The sequence below is a fragment of the Battus philenor genome, unplaced genomic scaffold (genome assembly GCF_028537555.1).
Source record: "Battus philenor isolate CCGP_79_NKW_IND1 unplaced genomic scaffold, ilBatPhil1.0.hap1 SCAF_24, whole genome shotgun sequence".
Lineage (NCBI taxonomy): Eukaryota > Metazoa > Arthropoda > Insecta > Lepidoptera > Papilionidae > Battus > Battus philenor.
Genome location: NW_027181687.1, coordinates 2516983 through 2540358, shown reverse-complemented (window position 1 = coordinate 2540358; position 23376 = coordinate 2516983). Strand labels below are relative to the sequence as shown.

At 33.8% G+C, this 23376-nt stretch overlaps 1 protein-coding gene across 1 annotated transcript; it reads left to right on the top strand.

The window, feature by feature from the left end:
* Positions 1–861: 861 nt before the first annotated feature.
* SMC5 (structural maintenance of chromosomes 5) lies at positions 862–22859 on the top strand. Its single transcript, XM_068768014.1, has 20 exons — positions 862–1009; positions 1090–1231; positions 1949–2137; positions 3020–3240; positions 3992–4238; positions 5855–6056; positions 7058–7205; positions 8509–8650; positions 9875–10077; positions 11060–11223; positions 12066–12195; positions 13464–13599; positions 14828–15034; positions 17331–17414; positions 17777–17998; positions 18563–18672; positions 19419–19536; positions 20628–20785; positions 21263–21380; positions 22519–22859. Exons 1-20 carry the CDS (start codon positions 939–941, stop codon positions 22651–22653), a joined length of 3147 nt encoding a protein of 1048 aa, XP_068624115.1. The 5' UTR covers positions 862–938; the 3' UTR covers positions 22654–22859.
* The last annotated feature ends 517 nt before the right edge of the window (positions 22860–23376 follow it).

Here is a 23376-nt window from a genome sequence, read left to right as displayed (position 1 = left end):
ATGGAACCTTAAAATTGAGGTAAATTAATTCATTAATCAATTATTACTGAATCTAGATGAATTACAAACTTTAAGTGTCGACCAGAAAATTTGCTGAAACTTGTTATAGGGTTTGAATAAACCAAAATTAATGCTATGAACTTTACTTCACATAATTTACTACTACTTTTAAAATCCCAGAAATACGCAGTTAATCAGATAATAACGAATTACTTAATTTATTTATACAATCAACTGCCACTTGCATAAACTTATATGAGTGCCATTTGAGAATGATATAATCAGTGAAATGAATTATTTTAGTATATTCCAATCCAAAAAAAAAGTCTTTTTTATACTTTATTAAAAATTATAGCATTATTTAATACTTTATACGCCACGGTTGCCCACTTTTATGCGCACTTAATTGCATATATTGTAATAACGTAGTTTCATTTCAATATCTTGTATATTAATATTTTAATTATTGACAACCTTTCATTCAATATTAAACATACGGTCATTTTATTTTCAATTTAATTTCCACATCATTGTAATTTTATATTTTTGAGAAGAAAAATGAATATAAATTTAAAAATCTTATTATTTATTTACTTTAATTACAAGTAGAATTAATAATAAGTATAAATAAGAAAAAGTTATTTTTCATACGTCATGTATTGTTATGTGCTTGTTCCTAGTTGTTTAGTGCTTTTTTATTCTTATATTCGTTTTAGTTTTTCGGCCTTTTACTTATTTTAAATTTTTTTGACGATTATTAATATTCACTTTCAACTTTTTGAAATTTTTTATTTTAATGTAGGTAATAAAAGCTTTTTGTAGTGGAAGCACTGGTGTTGATGTCAATTTTAAAATGTTTCATGTTTGATTATTTTCGTTTACATGAAGACGAATTATTATTTAAAATAGAAAACTAAATCAAATGAAAAGCATCGATAATGTCGGCAGTGTTTAATAACAATGGTGCTAAGGCGGGTTGTATTTACAGGATAGCCCTTGAAAATTTTGTGTAAGCAATTTCACCGCCAAAAGATGATACTTGTCGGTTGTTCGAAATTTTGTTAACAATAATTTATAATTGTCTTACAGAACATATAAGCAAGTGGTTTGGTTTCCATGTCAAGCATTAAACGTAATTATTGGACCTAATGGAACTGGAAAATCAACATTTGTATGTGCCATAATTTTAGGTCTTTGCGGAAAAACTAAAGTAATTGGACGAGCTCAAAAGGTAGGTAAAATTAAAACATAGCAGAGGTTCCTGGACTTTTTTCTCATAGACTTCTATTTAAACTTCAAGAGCTTCAAGCTTTAAACTTCAAGCAGATTCAATGGACTCCTTGCTCTTTATTTTACTATATTATCAAAACACGACAAACAAATGTGAAGATTAGATCTAAGTAAATTTTCGTTGACCTTTCTTCAAAGAATGGAAATATGAGTAAAAGCTTTGAATGGGTAAAAGTATAGCATTTGCCATGAATTAATGTATGGTACATCTTTACCAAAGTCAATGGTTTCAGAAATAATAAGAATTATACTGTAATTAAGAAAAAAAAAGTAAGATTTTTTTTAACTATGTATTAAATGTCTATGTGTGTACTATCTATCCCTGCAGACTATGTACCGCCAGAAGTTATGGTACTGGTTTAGTGAAGATATAAATTAATGTTACATATTTCATAATGATCACATTATACAGGTGATTAGAAATAAGGGAAAAGCTTTATAGGGGTGAATGTATAGCTATAAGTTCTTCTTTAATCTGTACTTCTACTATCTATTAATAATATTATTAATATTATTATACTGACTACTTCATTAGGAATACAGCATTTTCCAATAATTAAAAAAAATGGTATTTTTTGACAGTATTCGTAATTTCATAAACAATGTGTTATTATACAAGTATTATAATTAAAATGGAATACAAAAAAATGTGTTACAGATATCAGAATATGTAAGAAGTGGATGTGAACAAGCCGCAATAGAGATTGAGTTGTACCAACAACCTGGCCAACGGAATGTCATCATTACAAGAAACTTTAACCTCAAAGATATGTCCACCTGGGCAATAGATCATAAAACTGTTAAAGAGAAACAGGTGCAGGATCTGGTAGCATCTTTGAACATACAGGTAATTTATACTTTCTTATATAATTTGATAGAGATTACCTTGAGTGATAAGATCGCCTCAAGCAATAAGACCATCTTAAGGGATAAGACCTCTTCTAGCAATAAAACCGCCTCTTGAACCTCTATATCAATTGATTCTTTTTTTTTTATATATGGTGTTTTTGTACACCTGAGTATAAATAAATAATGTACTTGTGACAATCAAGAATTAAAATTGTATTCATATGCTCTGTGGCATTTTCCTGAACACAACTATTGCATTGTACAGGCAACCCTGACAGGACTTAGACCCGACTTGCTGTTGTTTTCTCTGTGTTACCATGCATACAAATAATGTGTGGGTTAATGTCCAAGAAACAATTATGCCCCTCCATTAATATTACACTCTTATGATCCAATGTATTATAATAATTGCACTGTAGTACTTTCAAATATTAGTTCCAGAAAAGCTATGTTTTAGTCTGTGCCTTAAATACCACTGGCCATTTTGATGAATTTTTAGAAGGGTTTATAGTATTTTTCAAATACCTACCTAATATATTAGAGTTAATATTAATAATCTAATTATTTCTTTTTTTCTCTAATTATTGCCCATAATGTAAAAAAATGGTTAATAAATAAATAATATTAGTAATTTTTGGAACACCCAAGTTGCTTAGTATTGGTACACCGCACATTCTCCCTTCTCGTCTATTTCTTGGATTTTTGGTCTTAGGATATTCTGGTTTGTGCATAATCTTAATCTTCATCATTTATTAGCATTGTTACTTAATTCAAATGGTCAAAGTCCGCTTGAAAATTAACCTACAATCATAACTTACAGTAGTTAACACTTATGCTTACATTTAGACTTACCACTTATTGAAGCGTGTAATATTTTTAGGTAGACAATCTGTGCCAGTTGCTACCGCAAGATAGAGTTCAAGATTTCTCTAAAATGAATCCACAAGAATTACTTCGCAGTACATTGTCTGCTGTCGGTGGACAACAGAGTGTTGCACAACTCGATGAATTGATTGAATGTCGGAATAAGCAGAGAGGTTTGTCAACTAAACTTCAGAATAACGCTCAGTTATTACAGGAACAAATTAGACTTAACGAGAGGTGAGTAGTTGCGTAAATTATTAAATGCTTATTTATCTTGGATATTGAACATCCACTAACAACATGGAAAGGTTGGTAGATGCTAGATTCAGGCTGCTTCCTTATTGTAAATATTTTATATCCTGCAGTGGTATTACAGCAGTGGTAGTTTTACTATAGTCTGTTCTGTATATGTTTGCCCTTATTAAAATAACTATTTACTAATGTTAAAACAGACATTCTATAGAAAGTAAAGCCTACCATCATCATAATCATTGCACCCGTACATCCACTCCTACTGGTTAGAAGCCGCCTACCTCCAGCATCTTTGGACTTAATTTTGTGGCCTGATATCCTCGTAAGTGAACATCCGATGCTGTGCTTGCTACTCTCAGTGGATAACTGTTCTGTGTGCTAGTATCTATGACAGTGTAGTAATAATTATACAAATTATTTTTGTTATGTTATATTGTATAATTTTTTTATTTATACTGTTGCCTCCTGGCATTTACAGTTTCACCTGTTTAATGGTAGTCAAAGAACTGAAGATTGTTTTTCAACCCTTAACCCAATGGTAGCAGCTTCTATCATTGATGACATCCAGATTTTTATCGTTTCACAATAATTCAATACAAAATTATTCTGTTAATAATGACTACCAAGTGTGAATGCTACAATGCTTAACCTGAATCTCTGGTTTTTACATACTTTAACCATTTTTTGTTCTTTAAATGTTTGTTCTTAAATTATTTTGTTTACATTTCCGTTACAGATTAAAAGTGGAATTGGACGGTATGAATGAGAGAAAGAAGATAGAGAAAGAAATTGAGATCTGTGAGAAAAAGAAACTCTGGTTGGAGTACCAGGACCTGCGGGAGAAAGTTGTAGAGTATACTAATGATAAGAAGGAAGCAATAAAATGTGTTAACTCGCACAAAAATACAATGGAACCATTGGAAAGGGTTATAGAACAAGCGAAAATTGATATCGGTAAATTAGAGCAAGAAAAATTGGCCATTGTAAGATATTATAATTATATAGACTATATAATATAAGACTACACACTAATTTAGAACAAATTTTTATTATTAGCATAAACACTATAAGAAAATGTCTAGCATTTGCTTATAGTGTTTATGCTAATATGAATTATATATGATAGAGGTGGCCAAGCTCCTTGATAGTTCGAGACATCGTTTGAAACTTGAAATTTTTCGTGAGCTGCATTATACTATTATGTTATACGCATTTAAAACACGCCAACGAATATGTTTTTAGAAAATTTATATTTAATGAAATTATATGACAAAAATACAAATTATGTTAGTTAGATATAATGGCAAGTATGCGACAGCGCTTCTAATATTTAAGATGATTGTGATGTCGGTGTCTAGATTACAGAAGTAATGGAATAATAATTATTCACACCAGTTATTTTTTTTCGATTTCGCAGGAGCTGATATAGGCAATATAAGTTTAAATATTAAAAAAAATTCGACAATCAATCGGAGCCAAAAATAATTGTTCAGAGTTGCAGTTTGTCCACCTCTGATATATACAGTAAAATTGTAAAGGCCTGGAAATCTAATACGGATATTAATTTACAAATATTAGGAATTAGTATTCAGTAAGGAATTAGCACTAACATAGTAATGATTGATATTTTAGTATTATAACAGTCTCCTTCTTGAGGTATATCAATCATTATATATATACCCCTTATAGAAAGTTTGTCGCGCGCTATGATACGCTTTTTGTACTGATCTTTGCTAATTCACACATTCATGGAACTTCTGAAAAATGCAAAAAAAAATGTTTAGCCATTTGTGCACCTAGCTATATAGGAATATTACATCCAGAACCGGCTGGTGGTAATTATATAAATCAATTAAAATAAACGCCTAGAATGTTAACCCTTCGCATTCGGCACCGTTTCAGACATTGCCTACCAGCAATTTAATGTCACTTTTTAACGAAAACGTACATCCTGGAAACTTGATATTATACAGTATAATTTTAGAACTAAATGAGGAATTTTAATGAAATTTGAGAACATTAAAGAACACACAAAAAAAATATCAAAATTTATTTTTTTATAATTTTCTACAGTATGATAAACTTTAAAACAATCCTCAACAAGTGTAGCAGGTTGATTTGTACATGTTTCACAATAAAATGTTATTTGCCGTCTTCCGCCTTGTGTATTACATCATCTTCACTATTGCTATCATTTTCTTCAGCTAGAATATTTATTTCATAAAATCTGTCTGTAAAATGTCTATCAGTATCGTATCGTCACTACTATACTATACTTCATGAGATTCACTGGAGCTTGGTCGTTTTGTCATGTTTAGAAAAAAAATATTTATAATAAGAAAGGATAAAAAAATATTTTGGAAATAACTAATGGTAAATTACGGAAGCACAACACTGTCTTATTACTGCAGAGATCTTTTCTATTCAATGCTTCAGTATGAACTGAGGTCTTGAACATTTCTTCTCTCCGTTATCAAATTTCTATATTTGGATTCAATTTGCTTATTGTTATGTTATCTGTGTAAATGACACCTCCTTGCATAATTTTTTTTTTTAGGTAGTCCAATCATACAATTTCAATAAATTTTTTAAATTTCAGAATCGTGAAATTCATACAGACAGTATCAAAGAAACACTAGAGGCTATACGACAAGAGGAATATCTGATAAATGATTTAGCCGCGTCCCTACAACGTAATATAGAACATCAACAGAATAAAGAGAGTGAATTGATTGAAGCAAAAGTCAAACTTGACAAATTAGTTACGGATAAAAGTCGCCTAGTGGAAACTGTTGGAGACGGTACCATACTTTTAATTTTATATACCTTGCAATATATCGAATTTGAAATGCCTAAATAATATAGTGGTTGTATAGATCCGATTAAGACAGAAATTATCCATAATGCCTTTAATGCAACAGCCTGTATGACTTGCTGTACTATTATCTCACTTCAATGTTCGCAGAAGTGAAAGTGTTCAGTTTTTTGTAATAAACATCCTAAGGACTGCAATTAAAATATGAAATACTCAATCCAAACGCGTTCTGAAGCTAATAATAATAATATATTTTTGTAGCAGTCAGTAATTTAAGTTATAAAAACATAAACAAACTAAAACAAGAGAAATCTTGTTATAAAAGCAGACGGCTTATTGCTGAATAATGCGCAAGCTAAGCAAGAAATGTGTATTTCTGTTGCATTTCAATAGAAAAAATTAACTAAAATAACATATTTCACAGTGATCACTTTATACAGGATGATTCTAAATAGGTCTAAGTTACTCCTTATTACGTCAGTCATTGACGTAATAAGATAAATCGGCCTAGCTATTTATGAGATCAACCGGAACAGACAGACATGTGGATAAATACTTAAAAAAATGTAATATTGGTAAATGTTTCATATGTATAGTCATATACAAGTAGTATAAAGCGGTTATTTCAATATTATAAACAGACTCTTCAATATTATTTATGTAGATTTGTTCTTCACTAACTATTAATAAAACATTGTACAATTGTGACATAAATGGTAGATGTTATGACTGTATTTTACAAGTGGTACATAACTATTAGGGGAACCGGAAATTAATGTCGTATCCTACGGCATTGAAAATTTATATACTAGATGACAAAAAGTTGTTGATAACGAAGGTGAATATATTGTTGATCTGAAATAAAAACTTGTTAAAAATGTAGTCGTGTGAATCAAACTTAAGAAAGCGACATTAATTTTCAGTCCGAATATTTATTACGCAATACATAATAGCGTTTTACTTATTTCCCCGTAATTATGTTTTCAGAGACACAAGTGAAAATGGAACTGGCCGAGTTGCACAAGCCGATCGCAAAAATTAATGCAGCCATTGAGATGGTGAAGAAAAAGAAACTGGAGCTACAATATGACCTTGAGAACAATGTTATACCTCAAATACGCTTGTATCAAAATAGGTAAGGTCTAAAAAAAGAGTCACTAGTAGTCACACTAGATGGCACTAATCGGTGTAACATAACCCCTGAAGATGCCCCGTGGAGGGGTGAAACACGTGTTGAGTGGTTTAACGGTGGTAGTTGTGTGTAATTCGCATTGTTTGCCGCATACGCCTTTATCAGCGGGCTGGCGGGCGGTGCACTTTGTTGCACGACTACCACTGCATGTGCGGAAGTGGCTAAATATTGGTCCTTTTCTTACTTAGGATGGACTTCCGCAAGGTAAAAAAAAGAGTTAATTCTTTTAAATTATGTCATGTTTATTTGTATTTTTAGTCGCCATACAACACTACTCTAAAGCGGTGTAGACTTTACATTACCTAAGTTTTTCAGTACATTTTTTAAATATATTTTTCCATATTTAATTTCGTATCATTATTTTTATTGTTTAAAATATCTAAGATATTTTATATGACTTTGTTCCTTACTCTTGAAGTTTAACTTTCGGAAACGGTACGCTTGCGATGTAAACAGAAAGTACTTAAACATACACAAATAATACATCTTGCGCGGGAAGCTATTAAAGTAGTTTTTCGCGGATTTCACATCTTGAATGGGAAGCGACGAATGTCGATTCACGTGGATTTCACATCTTGAGCGGGACACGACTAAAGTCACTAAAGTGGTATTTCACGGATGCTATCGCTGAATTTTTGTGATGTTTTTACAATGAGATCAGATAGAAGCACAAAAAAAATACTTTGAACATCTTACTGAAATCCAAAATTTTTTTAGTTTTTCATTTCTGTCAAGTTGTTTCATTTTTTTTAAACATTATGAATTTTTTTTTAACACAAACTGAAATTTTTTTTAAAAGACCCTTATGTTTAAAAACTTCAGCTATTTTATGCAGAAGGAATTTTTTGAAATTTTCATCCGAACTGCAAAAAATTGCCCACTATACAGTAAGACTGGTGGCAAATGCCCGAGCAAGATGTGTTTAATAATCTGCTATGAAAACAGTTAACTTATTATAATGGTTTACTATAAGAGCCGCGAAATAAAGTATTTTAATGACATTAAAATATTTACTTTAAGGAGCTCAGTCGATAATAAAATTAAACCAATATATATTAATATCAAAATCAAAATAAATATCAAATCATACTTTAATTTATAAATGCTTATTCGTAAAAAGTATTTGTTCATAATCAAATAACAAAAGGATTTAAAAAATTTCTTTCACACATTTGTGCGACATTTTTCATTCTCAATGCATCTTTCATTCATTGATTTGTTTGATAAACATTTATATTGCCAACAGAATACGTAACCTGGAAGACGTGGATGTCAAGCGCCTGGAGGTGCTACGTACATACAGCGAGGACTGCTACAAGGCTGTCATGTGGCTGAGGGAGAACAAGCAGATGTTCAGTAAGCCCGTCTACGAGCCTATGATCCTGGAAGTGAGTATATACAAGTAAACTTTCATTTTAGAGGTAGAGTCTATAGGTAACCTAGAAAGCAATGGAGAGATTGAATTGAAAGAGGAGGACAATGGAGAGGATTGAAAGAGGAAACCTGCAGAAGAAGCTAAGTCAACAACGTAGCTCGAAGAATTGCTGAAGTGGCAGCTGGGGGGGGGGGAGGTACATCCCTCGCATAACTAAAGGCCGTTGGGGCCGAAAGGTTCTCGAGTGGCGACCACAAGCCAGTAGATACACAGCGTGGTTGTGCCTAAATTAGGTAAACCAATATTGTGAATGTGGCATATCGGTTGATATGATAATGGTGATGACCACATATATAACTCTATACCTGTTGAATTAATTTGTATGCTGCTATAAGTTTTTACTATCAGTTTAATGAAAAATCTTCCTGTATATTTAGCAAGGATTAACACACACACACACACGCACGCACACACGCACGTACACACGCACACACACACACGCACACACGCACGCGCACACACGCACGCACACACGCACGCACACACGCACGCACACACGCATACACACACGCACACACACACACTCGCACGCACACACGCACACACACACATATATATATGTCATATCTATAAAAATGACCCATGTTTTTTATAATGCTTTCATATGCAATCATTTACTAAACTTATTAGATATTAAGAGAATGTGGGTTTTAATCAATATTTATTTTATAAGTGATGAAAATTACTTAACCCTTTCGTTATCAGCGTCGGTGTTAACCGGCGTCCACCTTGTAATGGGCTTATGTGTAGATCTTTGTTTCAAAATTTATCACAGCCAAATAAATTACTAAGAATTATCCTAACTGCAATTTTTAATTAATGTACCAGGAAAATCTTTAAATATGTAACACAAATGAGAAAATTCGAAGATCAGCCTACCATCATGCAAGTGCACATTTAGCGGCGCACATCGTTGGTTTAGTAACGTCACTTCGGCGGAACGAACTTCAGTAAGAATAGAGTTTAAGTATTTGTTTGCTATCATTCGGAATTACTTAATTCCATATGAATGATTAATTCATGAACACATAAACGAGCATTTAAAATACATCGTACAATATTTTCAATTAAAATAAAATAGGCATGAGTAGCAATAGACTTAACCTCATTAGAAATTTCTAGAATATCAACCACAACAAGCCAAGGGGTTTAGTTAAAGTCTATATATAAATTTCAGATAAACTTCACTGAACCAAAGTTCGCGCGTTACCTGGAGTCCGCAGTGCCGTCTCGAGATCTAGTCGCATTCACGTTCGAGTGCAGTCAGGACATGAACCTGTTCCTGCAGAAGGTGAGGATCGAAGGCGGGCTGAAGAGAGTCAACGCTATCTGCAGTTCGGGCAATGTTAACGTGCAGAAGGGTGATATCACTCAGTTGAGGTGAGTTGTATTTAAAAGCGGTGGTTCCTAAACTTTTCATATACAGGGTACTAATTATATATGCGAAATCTTTAAAGGTGTATAAAGTGCAACGTCCGTGATAATTATATATATATATACCTATTTCGAAAAGTTGGAACTAATATTTCTTTATAAATAATTTCATGCGCATATTATTAGGGGGACTGGAAAGTAATGTCGCTATCTTAAGTTAAATTCACACGACTACATTTTTAACAAGTTTTAATTTCTAATCAGCAATATATTCATCTATCAGAAATAAGTACGATATTTATCCAAATAATTAATCTAACATTACTCCAAATCTAAATTCATCAAAATCCAAAAATGAATCTAGCGGTCTAACATCTCCTGAGAATGCCCTGTGGAGGGGCGAAACACGTGTAGAGTAGATTAACGGTGGTAGTTGTGCTTCGCATTGTTTACCGCATGAGCATTTATCAGCGGGCTGGCGGACGGTGGACTTCATTACACTACTACAGCTGCATAGCGGAAGTATCTATATATTAGTCCCTTTCTTAGCCAAAAATTAATGGCAATATAAATAATAAATAACATAATGATAATATAGTAAGAAAAATCATTTTTAAAATTAGAATTACTATAAATTAAAATTAATAATTGCTTACTATCTGTCCTTGTAGACGTATTGCTATAAGTTATTGACCTGTGACATTCTAACGTTCATATTCGCTATACGAAAAGCCTTAAAGTTTTGAACTGGAAAAACTCCAGAACCTCGAGGATCAAATGCGTCTTCAAGGATCTCTTCTCCCTTTAGAGAGATCCCGATCATGGCTCATTTATCTTGCCTATGAGGCCCAGAGGCCCCGTTTTAATGCCATAATTCATCACTGGTAATACAGTATGGAAACAGACAATGTGTTTATAGCCTCAATGTATCGCTTATCATTAGGTGAATTACATCACATAATTTATGCAAATGTTTTTACATTCACAGCTACCTCGGTTTCTACACCTACCTCGTGGATACAATCACCGGGCCCGAGGCTATACTAAGCTACCTGTGTAAGCAGCACGCCATACATAAAATACCCATCGGTAACGACCACACCTACAAGAACAGCAACAAAGTGCCGGCAAATATCACTTACTTTTTCACCGGTGAGGCAATATATTTGTTGAAATATCTATAAATATTAATATTTATTATAAATGGTATATTCAAATCTATACTCTATCTGCGAGACAAAGTTAACATAACGTTATTTCAATTACACTTTTGTAAGAAAGTAAAAGGGACAGTCGGATGTACGTCGGATGGTAAGGATGTGTTTATATGACTAACATTTTTTTTAATTATTTGTAATAGCTGGAGGGAAGCGTAAAGATTTGTACTAACGACATACCATCGTATTTTCACTTAAAATTGTTATTCGAGAAATATAGTACAAGGTTTTATTTTTGAAATTAAACAGAAAACAAAGCAAGAAAACGTCAGATAATGAGTTAAATAGAAGTTTTGAAAAGAAATAATCATAATACTATCAACGACTATTTGTTTTGTAGTATTTGCTTTATCAGTTAATTTAAAAATAGAGTGAATATAGACGGAGAGAAGGAATATATACTTTCACTATTATAATATATATTTTTAACATAAGAACGAAGTTGTCATTGTTTTCAAGGAAATATTTATTATCTAGTTATAGATTTTTTTTAAAAAAAAGTGCCTATGTAAACGCATCTTTACACTTCTTTACAATTCTTGATGTCAATCGTCTGTTTCTTTCACTTGATCAATTGCAAAAAATAAATTGCAATGACTATACATTATAGCTATTAGCTTATTCGAATATATCGTTTTTATTTCTGTAATAAGTCATTTAATGTACTAATACTTGGAATTTTAACATCTTTTGAGATTATTTATTTACCAATAGACATTGTTTTAATATTATCTAATTGAGAGCAAGGTTTTATAGTATATTTGATATTTATTTCAGAAAATCATAGATTCACGGTGCGTGTTTCTGCCTACAGCGGAGCCAAGTCCTCTTCCACTGTCGAGATAAGACCGGCGCGATTATTGGCCAACACAGTCGACATGGAGCAGATAAACAATTATAATAAACAGTAATTTATTTATTTATTCACCCAATTAACATTTGCAATGTCGGACTTAATGTATTAAACGCATTCTCTACCAGTGGTAAAGCACAGAGAGTTGGCAGATATCATGTATTTATCTAATATTTTAAATGGCTCTGTCGAGAGCTTGTTAGTTCTATATCTATACAAGTCACATCATTTCAGCAGAGAAATCTTAAGCCACTCTCCATTCATCTCATTTTTGTTGCATGCTCTATGTAGGATGAATGAATTAGTTGTAGATGTACAATTTGACGTTTTTGGTGTCAATCCACGTTTTTTGGGTTCTCGAAATTAAAAAGTAACTGTTAAAAAATTATTAGCATATTATGTGTGTATATATATAAATGTATGTATATGTGTATATTTGTATACATCTTGTAAGAATTTGTTACACATCCTGTATGTGCTATGAAGTAAAGAGTAACTTACATCTTTGTAGGATTATGATATTTTTGCATGTTTACACAATTTAAATAATGCTAAAGGCGAAAACTTGTGATGACATCTTGTTGTATAAGTCGCTTATAATAGTGTAACTGGCTTTTTATGTTTCCTCAACAAGTAAAAAAAAAATTATATACAATATATAAACGCTCGTGCAACCGTCGGCCGTGGGGCCGAAAGGTTATCTATTAGCTAGCACGGGGGAGGCTCTCTCCTGTTCCCCCTTCCCCCCTATTAAGTGGACCGGTGACATAGTCAAGGCCAAGACCGCTTTCAGGTAACATAATTATGATGATGTGTAAAAATTATATACTATGCATATTATATAATTGCCGATTTAATTTTTACACATACTTATCTGATATAATTTCTACGTATAAATATCATATAAATAATATCTTTTACAAAGGATGATTGGATGTATATGTAAAAGCTTTAAATGTGATTGTATACCTCTTTTATCAGCAAAAATATTTAAAGTTTTATTTCAAAACATTTCTAATTACTTTTAAACAAGTTACATTAGTTTATTTTTGTTATTGGAATGCAACAGTTTAATAATTTCTAGCAGAAAAAAGTCTGCAAGTACAGACAGTAAACAATAATTAATTTTAATATGTATTTATACACTTTTTCTTCCTTTCTATATTATCATTATGTTATACATTTCTTTATTAATGAGTCATGGTAATCTTCATATATATATATATATATATATAAAAATTTCTCTGCTTTTTTTTTGTATTTGTTCTTTGTGTATATATATATCAAAATATAAACCAATTGTCAATTTATCTATATTCCAGACTAACAAAACAACAACAAACCGCACAATCACATAAATCTAAGATTCAAGAGCTGGACAATGAACTGTCAAACTTGGAAGTTAACCTCAATGAATTAAATGTAAGAAGGAAAAGAATCAATGATGGCGTTGAAAAGGTAATTCCTAGAATTCCTTTAATAGATTTATTATTACTAAAAATATAGGCAGTTCTAGAATAATAAAATATTAAATTACGACTTCGTATTTTATAGTGTGTCATATTCGTCAGACAGATTTAACACTAGAAAAAAAAATATATATATATTGGTTATATTATGTGTAATTGTTAGTCACTTCCTGAGATCGTCTGTTCTTAAATATCTCGTGTGCGTCTTGTCAATCGCGCCCTCTCTTTCCCGCACAGTGTTACACATCCTACTTGTACTTTTGATTTATTTTAACTTTTGTACGTCATAGACAATAACTGTAAAAAAACAATTCATATAGTACAAGAGGCGGTCTTATTGCTCAAGGCGATCTCTACCAGATAACCTTTGAATTGTCTGTTTTGTTTGGTTGTCTGTATGAAATAGCTTTCTTTTTGCGAAGCAAATAAAGAAATTCTGGAATAATGTACAGGGTGATAGGTTATAGATGTAAAAGCTTTAAAAGGATGAACGTTGACTCACTCAGCAAACTGTATCCAATCACACTGTATAAAGTGGTCACTCTAAAACTCATTACAAAGTTAACAGAGGCGGCTATTAATAATAATTAATTGTGACATGTAGTCATTTGAATTTTGAAGCCACTTTTTTACTATATTGTCATTACGTTACTTATTATTTCTAACTAAAAAAGGGACTAATATATAGCTACTTCCGCTATGCAGCAGTAGTCGTGCAATGAAGTGCACTGCCCGCCAGCCGGCTGATAAATGCGCGTACGGTAAACAATTCGAAACACAACTACCACCGTTAAATCACTCAACACATGTTTCACCCCTCCACGGGGGATCCTCAGGAGATGTTAGACCGACCAGTGCTAAACACCGAGTCTCTCGGTTCATTTATCAGCGGGCTGGCGGGCGGTGCACTTCATTGCACGACTTCTGCTGCATGGCGGAAGTAGCTATATATTGGTCCCTTTCTTAGTTAGGATGGGCTTCCGCAAGGTAACGCCTGAATCTATTACTTCTAATACCAGTGATTTGAGTGTGTGCCACACAATAATTCATAGAGTATGAACTATACATTGACACCTATGCAGCTTTTATACCTATAGAAAAAAAATACGTTTGGAGTTATTTTATCTATAACATGATTAGACGAAAATTTTGGTCCAAAAAGTTTGTTGTTCAAAAATTCGTAAAGATTTACATAAATAAAGAAGTAAAACTTCCAGGTACGCACCATTAGCGTCCAGATCCGTCTGCAAACGAAAAAAGTCCAGGACATAGAGAACGAGCCCACATTGGATATGGAGCTGGAAAGGAGCAGGTGTGAGAAGAAGCAACGCGACTGTGTGCTGCGAATGTGCCAACACCACCTCAAGCTGAAGGGCACCATGAGGAGTTTGCAGGACAAAGTCTTTCTTATAGATATATGCAAGGTGAGATAATTAAGACCCTTTATTCATTATCATGTCAACCGATGAACGTCCACTACGAGGGATATGCCTTCCCCAAAGATCTTCACGATGACCAGTCTTACTCTGCCAGTGTCCAGCTGCCTCCTACGACTTTGAATATGGTCCAGTCGACATAGTGCTTTTTTATTTAAAAAAAATAATCTATAATCTTTAAGGGTGTAATATATTTTTTAATTCTACTTTCCTTTTTAATTTACGAATAAAGCCATCTTTTACTTTGTACTAACTGCAAGTTTTCGATTATTACTACTGTCAGCATACTATACATCTATCATCTAAGTATGAAATTTTATATCATCATAATAATTTCAGCTGCTCTATTGAATATAGGCTTCCATCATATATTTTGATAGGACCCGTTGAAAGCAGCCTGCATCGTATTACGACAACAAGAAGGATTTAGATATAAAAAAATATTGTATTCCTTTACATATTATATTGCATTGCGATCACCAACAATCAATCTCAATATGGTCAATGTAAATCAAATAGCAAATTTTAAATACGAAGCCAAGTTTATGATATTTTTTAAACGAATATGTATTATATTTAGACTCAAAATTCTTAAATTTTTAATATGATTGAAAATTTCTCTGCTTTTTGTTTTTTTGTATTTGTTCTATGTATGTGTATATACATAGAACAAAAACAAAAAACAAAAAGACGATGATGACAAATTACAATAAAAACTATATAATAGGTTGTCAAATATCTCCCTTCCGCTTTTTTGCTCTTTATTCAATGCTTTATAAAAAGTGTTACAGTGATCGGATTTAGTTCAAATATGCGCCGTTTTGTTCGATAATCTGTTTCCATCTAGACGGCAACTTCATAATACCTCCCTCGTAGAAGCCCCCCTCCTTATTTGCGAAGAACTCGGACAGCCACTTTTCACAAACCTCTTTTGAGTTCAACTTTACACCACCAAGGGCGTTCGCCATGGACAGGAACAGGTGGTAATCACTTGGCGCTATGTCTGAGCTATATGGTGGATGTGATAAAACCTCCCATCCGAGCTCCCGTAGCTTCTGACGAGTCATCAACGAAGTGTGTGGTCTGGCGTTGTCTTGGTGGAACACTACACCCTTCCTGTTGGCCAATTCTGGACGCTTCTGGTCGATCGCCTGCTTCAAGCGGTCCAGTTGTTCGCAGTAGATGGTAGAATTAAGCGTCTGGCCATATGGGAGCAGCTCATAGTGGATGATTCCCTTCCAATCCCACCAAACACACAGCAAAACCTTCCTGGGCGTCAATCCCGGCTTGGCCACTGTTTCGGACGATTCACCGGCCTTCGACCACGACCGTTTTCGCTTGATATTGTCGTATGTGATCCATTTTTCGTCGCCAGTTACCATCCGCTTCAAGAATGGGTCGAGTTCGTTCCGTTTCAGCAGCATATCGCAGGCGTTGATTCGGTCCAGAAGGTTTTTTTGCGTCAAATCATGCGGCACCCAAACATCAAGCTTTTTTTTTGTATCCAGCCTTCTGCAGATGGTTTAAAATGGTTTGGTGACTAACTCCCATCTCCTAGGCGATGTCACGAGATGCCACATGCCGGTCTAACTCGATGTAGTCCATGATTTGATCGGTATTTGTCGTCACAGGTCTTCCGCCGGCTGGCTTATCCATGGTGTCGTTTTCGCCGGCTCTGAATCGTCGAAACCATTCCTCCGCGGTTCGAAGTGATAGAGTACCATCCCCCAAAACACCATTAATCTCACGGAACGTTTCTCTAGCGGATTTGCCTTTAACGAAGGAAAACTTTAAAATAGCGTGAATTTCGGCGTTAGTGAACTCCATGTTTACACGTCTATAACTGTTGAACGCAATATCCAAACTAATCATGCATAGCGTCGTTTTGTAGGTTATGTCAAGACCTTTCAAATTAAGTATTGCCAGATACGAGCTCTGTAGCGCTTTGTACATAGCCGCGAAATTCAAAAGACAAAAAGGCGGAAGGGAGATATTTGACAACCTTATATATATATAGTTTTTATTGTAATTTGTCATCATCATTTTAGCCATAGTCGACTTCAGGACAATGCCTCTGCAATAGATTTCCAACTAGTCTTATTGAAAGGTACTAAGTATATACTCTACAAAGACTTCTTCCGGTGGACATATGCATGCCACTTAGATTTCTAATGAGACCGGTATTAAGCTGACTGATCCAGCGTTATCCAAGAACTTCACAACTTTGTTTGTCACGCCATATTCAGTATTGATGGATTAATGTTTTAATGTTATTACACTTCAGGTTAAACTGGACTACAGCAGAAACGCTATAATACAACAGGAAACTGAACTCAGGCAAATGAAAAGTGAATTAAGAAATATTCAGGTACGTTACAATAATTTTAAACCCTTTGCACTCGAGCGGCGCCTGTACAGCGCCCAGCCTATTTGACGTGTCAACTCAGTGTTTACTTATTGAGCGGTTATTCCTTGTAGTCGTAGCTAAATTCCCATCTTGAATTATTTGCATTTATTATGCTATAATATATATTATAAATATAACACAGAAATAAATAAAACATCAAACTGGTTTGGATCGCACTTGCCTCAAAGAGAGAAACAGAGAAAGAAAAAGAGAGGAAATAACAGATAAAAGATCATAATATAATCATATGATGAATTTCTAAAAGTGTTGCCATATTTGTTCCTGAAGTATCTATGTATGTATTAACAAATTAAATTTTACAGGCAACACTGGAGAAAGTGGAGAATGCACTTGTCCATGCCAAGACCAATGCAAAGGAGAAGTTATCGGAAGCGAAGAAGTCATGCAACAATAAACTACCGCAAGATCCAGACTTTCCTTACAAGCAAGAATTTGAAACCTTACCGAGTGACATCAACAGTGTTATGGAGCATTGTTTTGAGTTGCAGACCAGAATCGATTGCATGGAAAAGGGGGATGATCGGGTAAGGATAGGTTTGAGGATATAGTACGGAAAAAAATCTCAAGCAAGAGGTCGGTAAAAAGAAAAAAAAACATGAAGTACAAAGAGTGGTGAAGCTGTGAATGGCAACAGGCATGCAGCTCTTATGTGTAATTAAACCAAAGTGAAAAATGAATAATATATAGCAGGGGTGACCAAGTTCTTTCGTAGTCAGAGCTATTATTCAAAATTAAAAATTTTGCGAGCCGCAATAAATACGCAAAATATAAAAAATGCAAAATTGTATAATTATTTAAAAGAAATTATATAATCAAAAGTACAAAATACGTGTATTTTTTATTATGATATAAAAAATTGACACAATTATTTAAAGTTTGATGAATGGTGACTAAAACACTCTTCAGTAAATATTTCAGATGATGATTAATTAATTCTGATTGATATTTTTATTTTACTAATTTTATTTTAAAATAAAATTATTCAGACCAGTAATTTGTTTTAAAGAGGAAAAAAGCTTGTTGTTAATTCCAAGGATTAACCGTTGTCTTGCTTCGAGCTAGCGACCAAAAAGTATTGTTTGTTTCAGATAATAAAAGAATATAAGGAGAGAGAGCAGACAATAGCGAAGCTGAAGTCCGAGGTCAGCAGTTCCGGTGACCTGCACCGACAGCTGGAAGTCAGGATGAACGAGCTCAAGTGAGAACATCAATATTTATATATAAACATATTACATACATGTATACATACAACTTGTGATGTTACCATCTTGGAACAAAATGGTCCACACCATTTAGTAAATATATGTTTGACCATTATGCGTACAGTTAAATAATTAGAAATACAAATATAATTTAAAAATTAACTTAATTGTATATCATAATAGTGAAGAAAAACCTTGAGACGAAACAGTCGTATCTCGGTATGATTAGTCGAATATGTGAAATTTATCAACTATAGTATAACCGGAATCGTTGTACCGCGCCGTAGGTATGAGCGCGGTGAGACGGAGGAGGGGGGTTGACTTTTCTTTTGCTTTTACATCTCGCCGCCCATTCTTAAAACGCGGTATAGTAGTATCGCTAGCACTATACTAGACTCATTCATATTATCATCCTCTGAGAAAATATCCTTTCGAAAAATAGTTTCATAGCGAAATATCAATTTTTCTTATTTTTAAATTTATCAAAAAATTAATGGAAAAATGAACGGAATTGGTTTTGTTTCCAAATCTAAGAATATTAGAAAGTTTAGTTAACCAAAAATTAAAAAAATCAAACTTCACTTATACATGTAAAAGATTTTGTAAGTGATAATAAAGGTAGAAAACTATACACTTATAAAATTAAAATAATAGAAATAAAGTCTTTATTCCATATGTTTAAGGTTTTTTTTTACATTTCTAGTAAGGTCAATCAATTATGTTTGAAACATTGTATTATCAGGTCAACATGGCTGCCGCCACTTGAATCGCTGTTGCGTGACATAGACAAGAGCTTCGGTGATATGTTCGCGAAGCTCGGCTGCGCTGGTGAAATCAAGCTGGACAAGGCGGGCAGCGATGTAAGTTTTTTTTACACGTCAGTCATCTGTGACTGACACTAAAGTATACGGTAAGCGTTACATTATTCATCCGAGGCAGAGATAGAATTATACATTAAAAGCCGCGGCAGTCCAATAGTGTTCAAGGCTATAATTTATAGTGACCGTTACGTCAGTCATTGGTGACTGACATGAAACTTAAGCACACCACGTCAGTTATTGGTGTCTGATACTGCCATCTTCAGTAAATGCTATGTCACTGAATGCTGACTGACACAGTTTCGTTCAAGCGTCACGTACAATGCGATTAAAATAAGAATAGGACGGGCTCTCGGCTAACTTCACTCATATAAGTACAGTCAGCATTAAATATATAAAATAAAAAAATAATAATAATTGTTTTTGTTGATTGTTTAATTTGTTCTACAATGAGCAAAAGAGGTAGTGTTTTACATCGGCGAGTTCGAGAGATTATCAGCAATGTTGATAAGTACTTCGAGGAAGAGAAAAAACCTGCCATTATGTTGTTGGACCAGTTAAAACAAGCAAAAATTGTACCAGGGCCAGATGGCAATATTCATATAGCGCGTGATGTATTTGGAAGTTTCATTAAGCATTTGGAAACTGCTTCGAAGGTAACCGAGCGAGTGACTTTAGCCACTGGTATTATTTTTTAACATTGCTTTTTTTGCACACTTTACCAAGTTCCCGTTGTGACGTCACGACATGGCGCTAGGCCGGTCCTATTCTTGTTTTAATCGCATTGTAAGTTATTTTTAACTGAGACTGAACTTGTCGTTCAACAGCACGTCAGTCATTGGTGATTGACACCATGTTTCGCTAGGTGGAAATATGTTATGAAGTTTTTCGAAAACATGTAACATGTATTGTGGAGTTCTAATGTTAATTGTAAAGATATACAGGATGATTGTTTATAGTTGTTCAAAGGATTTACACCTATAACCAATCACACTGAATCAGATAGCGCTGCTTTATTTATTTTCATTTCAAATAAAGTTGATACTTGCATTAAACTCGACTCGACATATACTAAAACCACGGTCTCGATGTACATACATTCTGTGGAAGTAATGTCTGGTTCTGGTTCTCAGGAGGACTACGATAAGTACGGCATAAGCATCCTGGTTAAGTTCCGCGCGTCGGAGCAGCTGCAGCAGCTGACGCGTCACGCGCAGTCGGGTGGAGAGCGTGCGCTAAGCACCGCGCTCTACCTCATGTCGCTGCAGAGGCTCACCACCGTGCCCTTCAGGTAACCATCCTTATTTACCTACCTAACACACGCGCACTAGATGCCACAAAATGTTTTATGTGAAATTTTATCTTTGTGAACCCCTCTCGTGTGGCGATCACAAGCCGAGAGACTAGACGCAGGTACACCCCCCCCCCCCCTGGTAAAGTTGTTGGATGCAGGTAAAGCAAGATAGGTCTTCGTAGTGATCCTTACCAATTCCTCCTGCAAATATAACGTCACAAAAGCTAGACCCACTCTCATCATGCATCATGCAAAAATTGATACTTAGAAATATAAACGATGCCTTTGGGTTTGAAAGGTTCTCTAGTGGCGACCACGAGCTGGTACGCGGCGTGGGTAAGCCTACCACTAGGTGGGCCGACGACATAGTTAAACTCGCAGGATGTCTAGCAGAGGGCGTCTCTCGAATTTTGTAAACACTTAAGAACACACACAAACAACTAATCACCCTGTATATTTATAAATAAATTACAGATGTGTTGACGAAATCAACCAGGGCATGGACCCGATCAACGAGCGCAAGATGTTCCAGCTCCTTGTCAAGGTGACGACGGAATGTGATATCGCACAGTATTTCCTCTTAACTCCTAAGGTGAGTTGCTAATGCTGCTTCCAGGTTACATCCATTTCTTCGAAAGCTAGCTGGTGAAAAATGTCAATCTCGCTGTGTATATAATAATAACATCTTATTATCAGAACAAACTCAATAAAAAGAGACAGGGATTAGCTACAAAACTAAGTTAACTGGGCGTATTTAGAAGCAAAATTACATTTGTAGTTAGTTACTTATAGTTAAGACAAAACATCAATGACAAGTAGGTGAATAATTAAAAAATCAGTTTATCTTGGTCATTTTGTGTACAATCAATACTTTAATTATACTTAAATATTTTAATTAGGCAAAGGTATTATGCCTCCCCCCCTAGTCAAAACCCCTACCTCTTTGGAAGAAAGACAATGTACTGTGAGGTGAATCTTATAAAATCTACTTGGTGATCAATGTTATGTAGGGAGCCTTGAAATCATCAGAACGAACACCTGCCATTCGATATGCTGTTCACCATAATAGAGTGAACATTGTGCGTAATTAGTCATTGAAGGCAGACAATGATTAATCACTGCTTTATTACGCTGATTGTAGTTTGTCACAGAAAACTTTGTGTAGTTTTATGATAATCTAGAATTTTTAGTTCGCAAAATTAGAGTCCAGGTCCAGTGGAACGTGAGTCAACATGGATACTCGACGAGGATCTACTTTAGTGTGACAAAAAAAATGAGCAGTCATAATTCATAAAAAGGGGTCCATTAAAATTGAACTGCTTTTGATTACTATCACCCTGTAATGTGTGCTTCATATAGAACCATAGTGATCTGAATGACATTCTCGTCAAATGCAAGATATTACAGGAGTCTTCGTCGGCGTGACATAAAAAAATGAGTTTCACAATTAGAAGTCCATTAAAATTGATCTGTTTTCGATAGAAAAAAATAAAATAAAATGTCGGTTTAACCTCATCTATCAATATAGAGAGATAATATTTTAAGAAGCTCAGTGACTGTTGCAGGTAGAAACATTCATATTACTGTTGGTTTGGGGAATATGGTAGAAATGCAGCACGCGGTCCACTGGAACCAGTTAAATTTTTAAAGGGTCTCTGAGGAAAATCTAGATAAACGTGGTCTAGATTTTGAAATTAAAAAAGGCTAATTATAAAAAACAACTGTTTCAGCTTTTAACGAATTTAGAATACAACGACCGAATAATGGTGCACACGATAATGAGCGGCGGCCATATTATGAACTACAGGAAGTGGAAATACCAGCAGTTCGCGGAAAACGCGCGCAACTACAGGCCGCCATCGTGACCGGTCACAGATAACATTCAAGTTAATTTTATTTAAAATACATGTACTATAATTTTTATATAATATTTAGTTGTCATAAATTTATTTCTCTGAGGAGGGAAGCAGTTATAAAAAAGAAAAATAATTGATCTAACATATATACTTTTTCTTGAAAGATTTTTTAGTCTTCGAACAGATACAATATATCTCTTCTTAATAGAAGTAAGTTAGGTTGGTATGGAACTCTTTAAATGAATAGATAAAAATTAATATCTTAAAGTTAAAATAGGGTACAGTAAAACCCTAACTAAAAAGATCTGTTTAATGAGATATAAGTAATTACTATATATATATATACACTCATACATGTGTATATAAGTATATTTCATTACTGTTGATATCTGAATATATCGCAGAGATCAATGTTTATATAACGTTTGTTTAAAATCTATTTATTTAATCGACGTTATAAATAACAAAACATGAACATACATACATTGATATAATGTAATTTTATATTATTCTGTCTATAATATGATGCCTTATGAACAAAGGTGAATTAAAAAATGAAGTCTGGATAAGATATTAAAATGTTATACATATCCTTTTAGTCTAATTTTGCTTATTTTTACATGTAATTTGTTTTTATCCAATAGTTTTTTCTTCCTCCTTATGAATGATTTTAAGACCATTCCAAGGAATGTTTGCATACATATTTTTTAACTATAAAAGACATATTTTTTA

Bases quoted from the DNA above. Each gene is read 5' to 3' on its own strand.
- SMC5 (XM_068768014.1), top strand. From the start codon at position 939: ATGTCGGCAGTGTTTAATAACAATGGTGCTAAGGCGGGTTGTATTTAC. The intron at 10,078-11,059 runs GTGAGTTGTATT...TTACATTCACAG, and splicing joins GGTGATATCACTCAGTTGAG to CTACCTCGGTTTCTACACCT. The intron at 13,600-14,827 runs GTAATTCCTAGA...TAAAACTTCCAG, and splicing joins TCAATGATGGCGTTGAAAAG to GTACGCACCATTAGCGTCCA.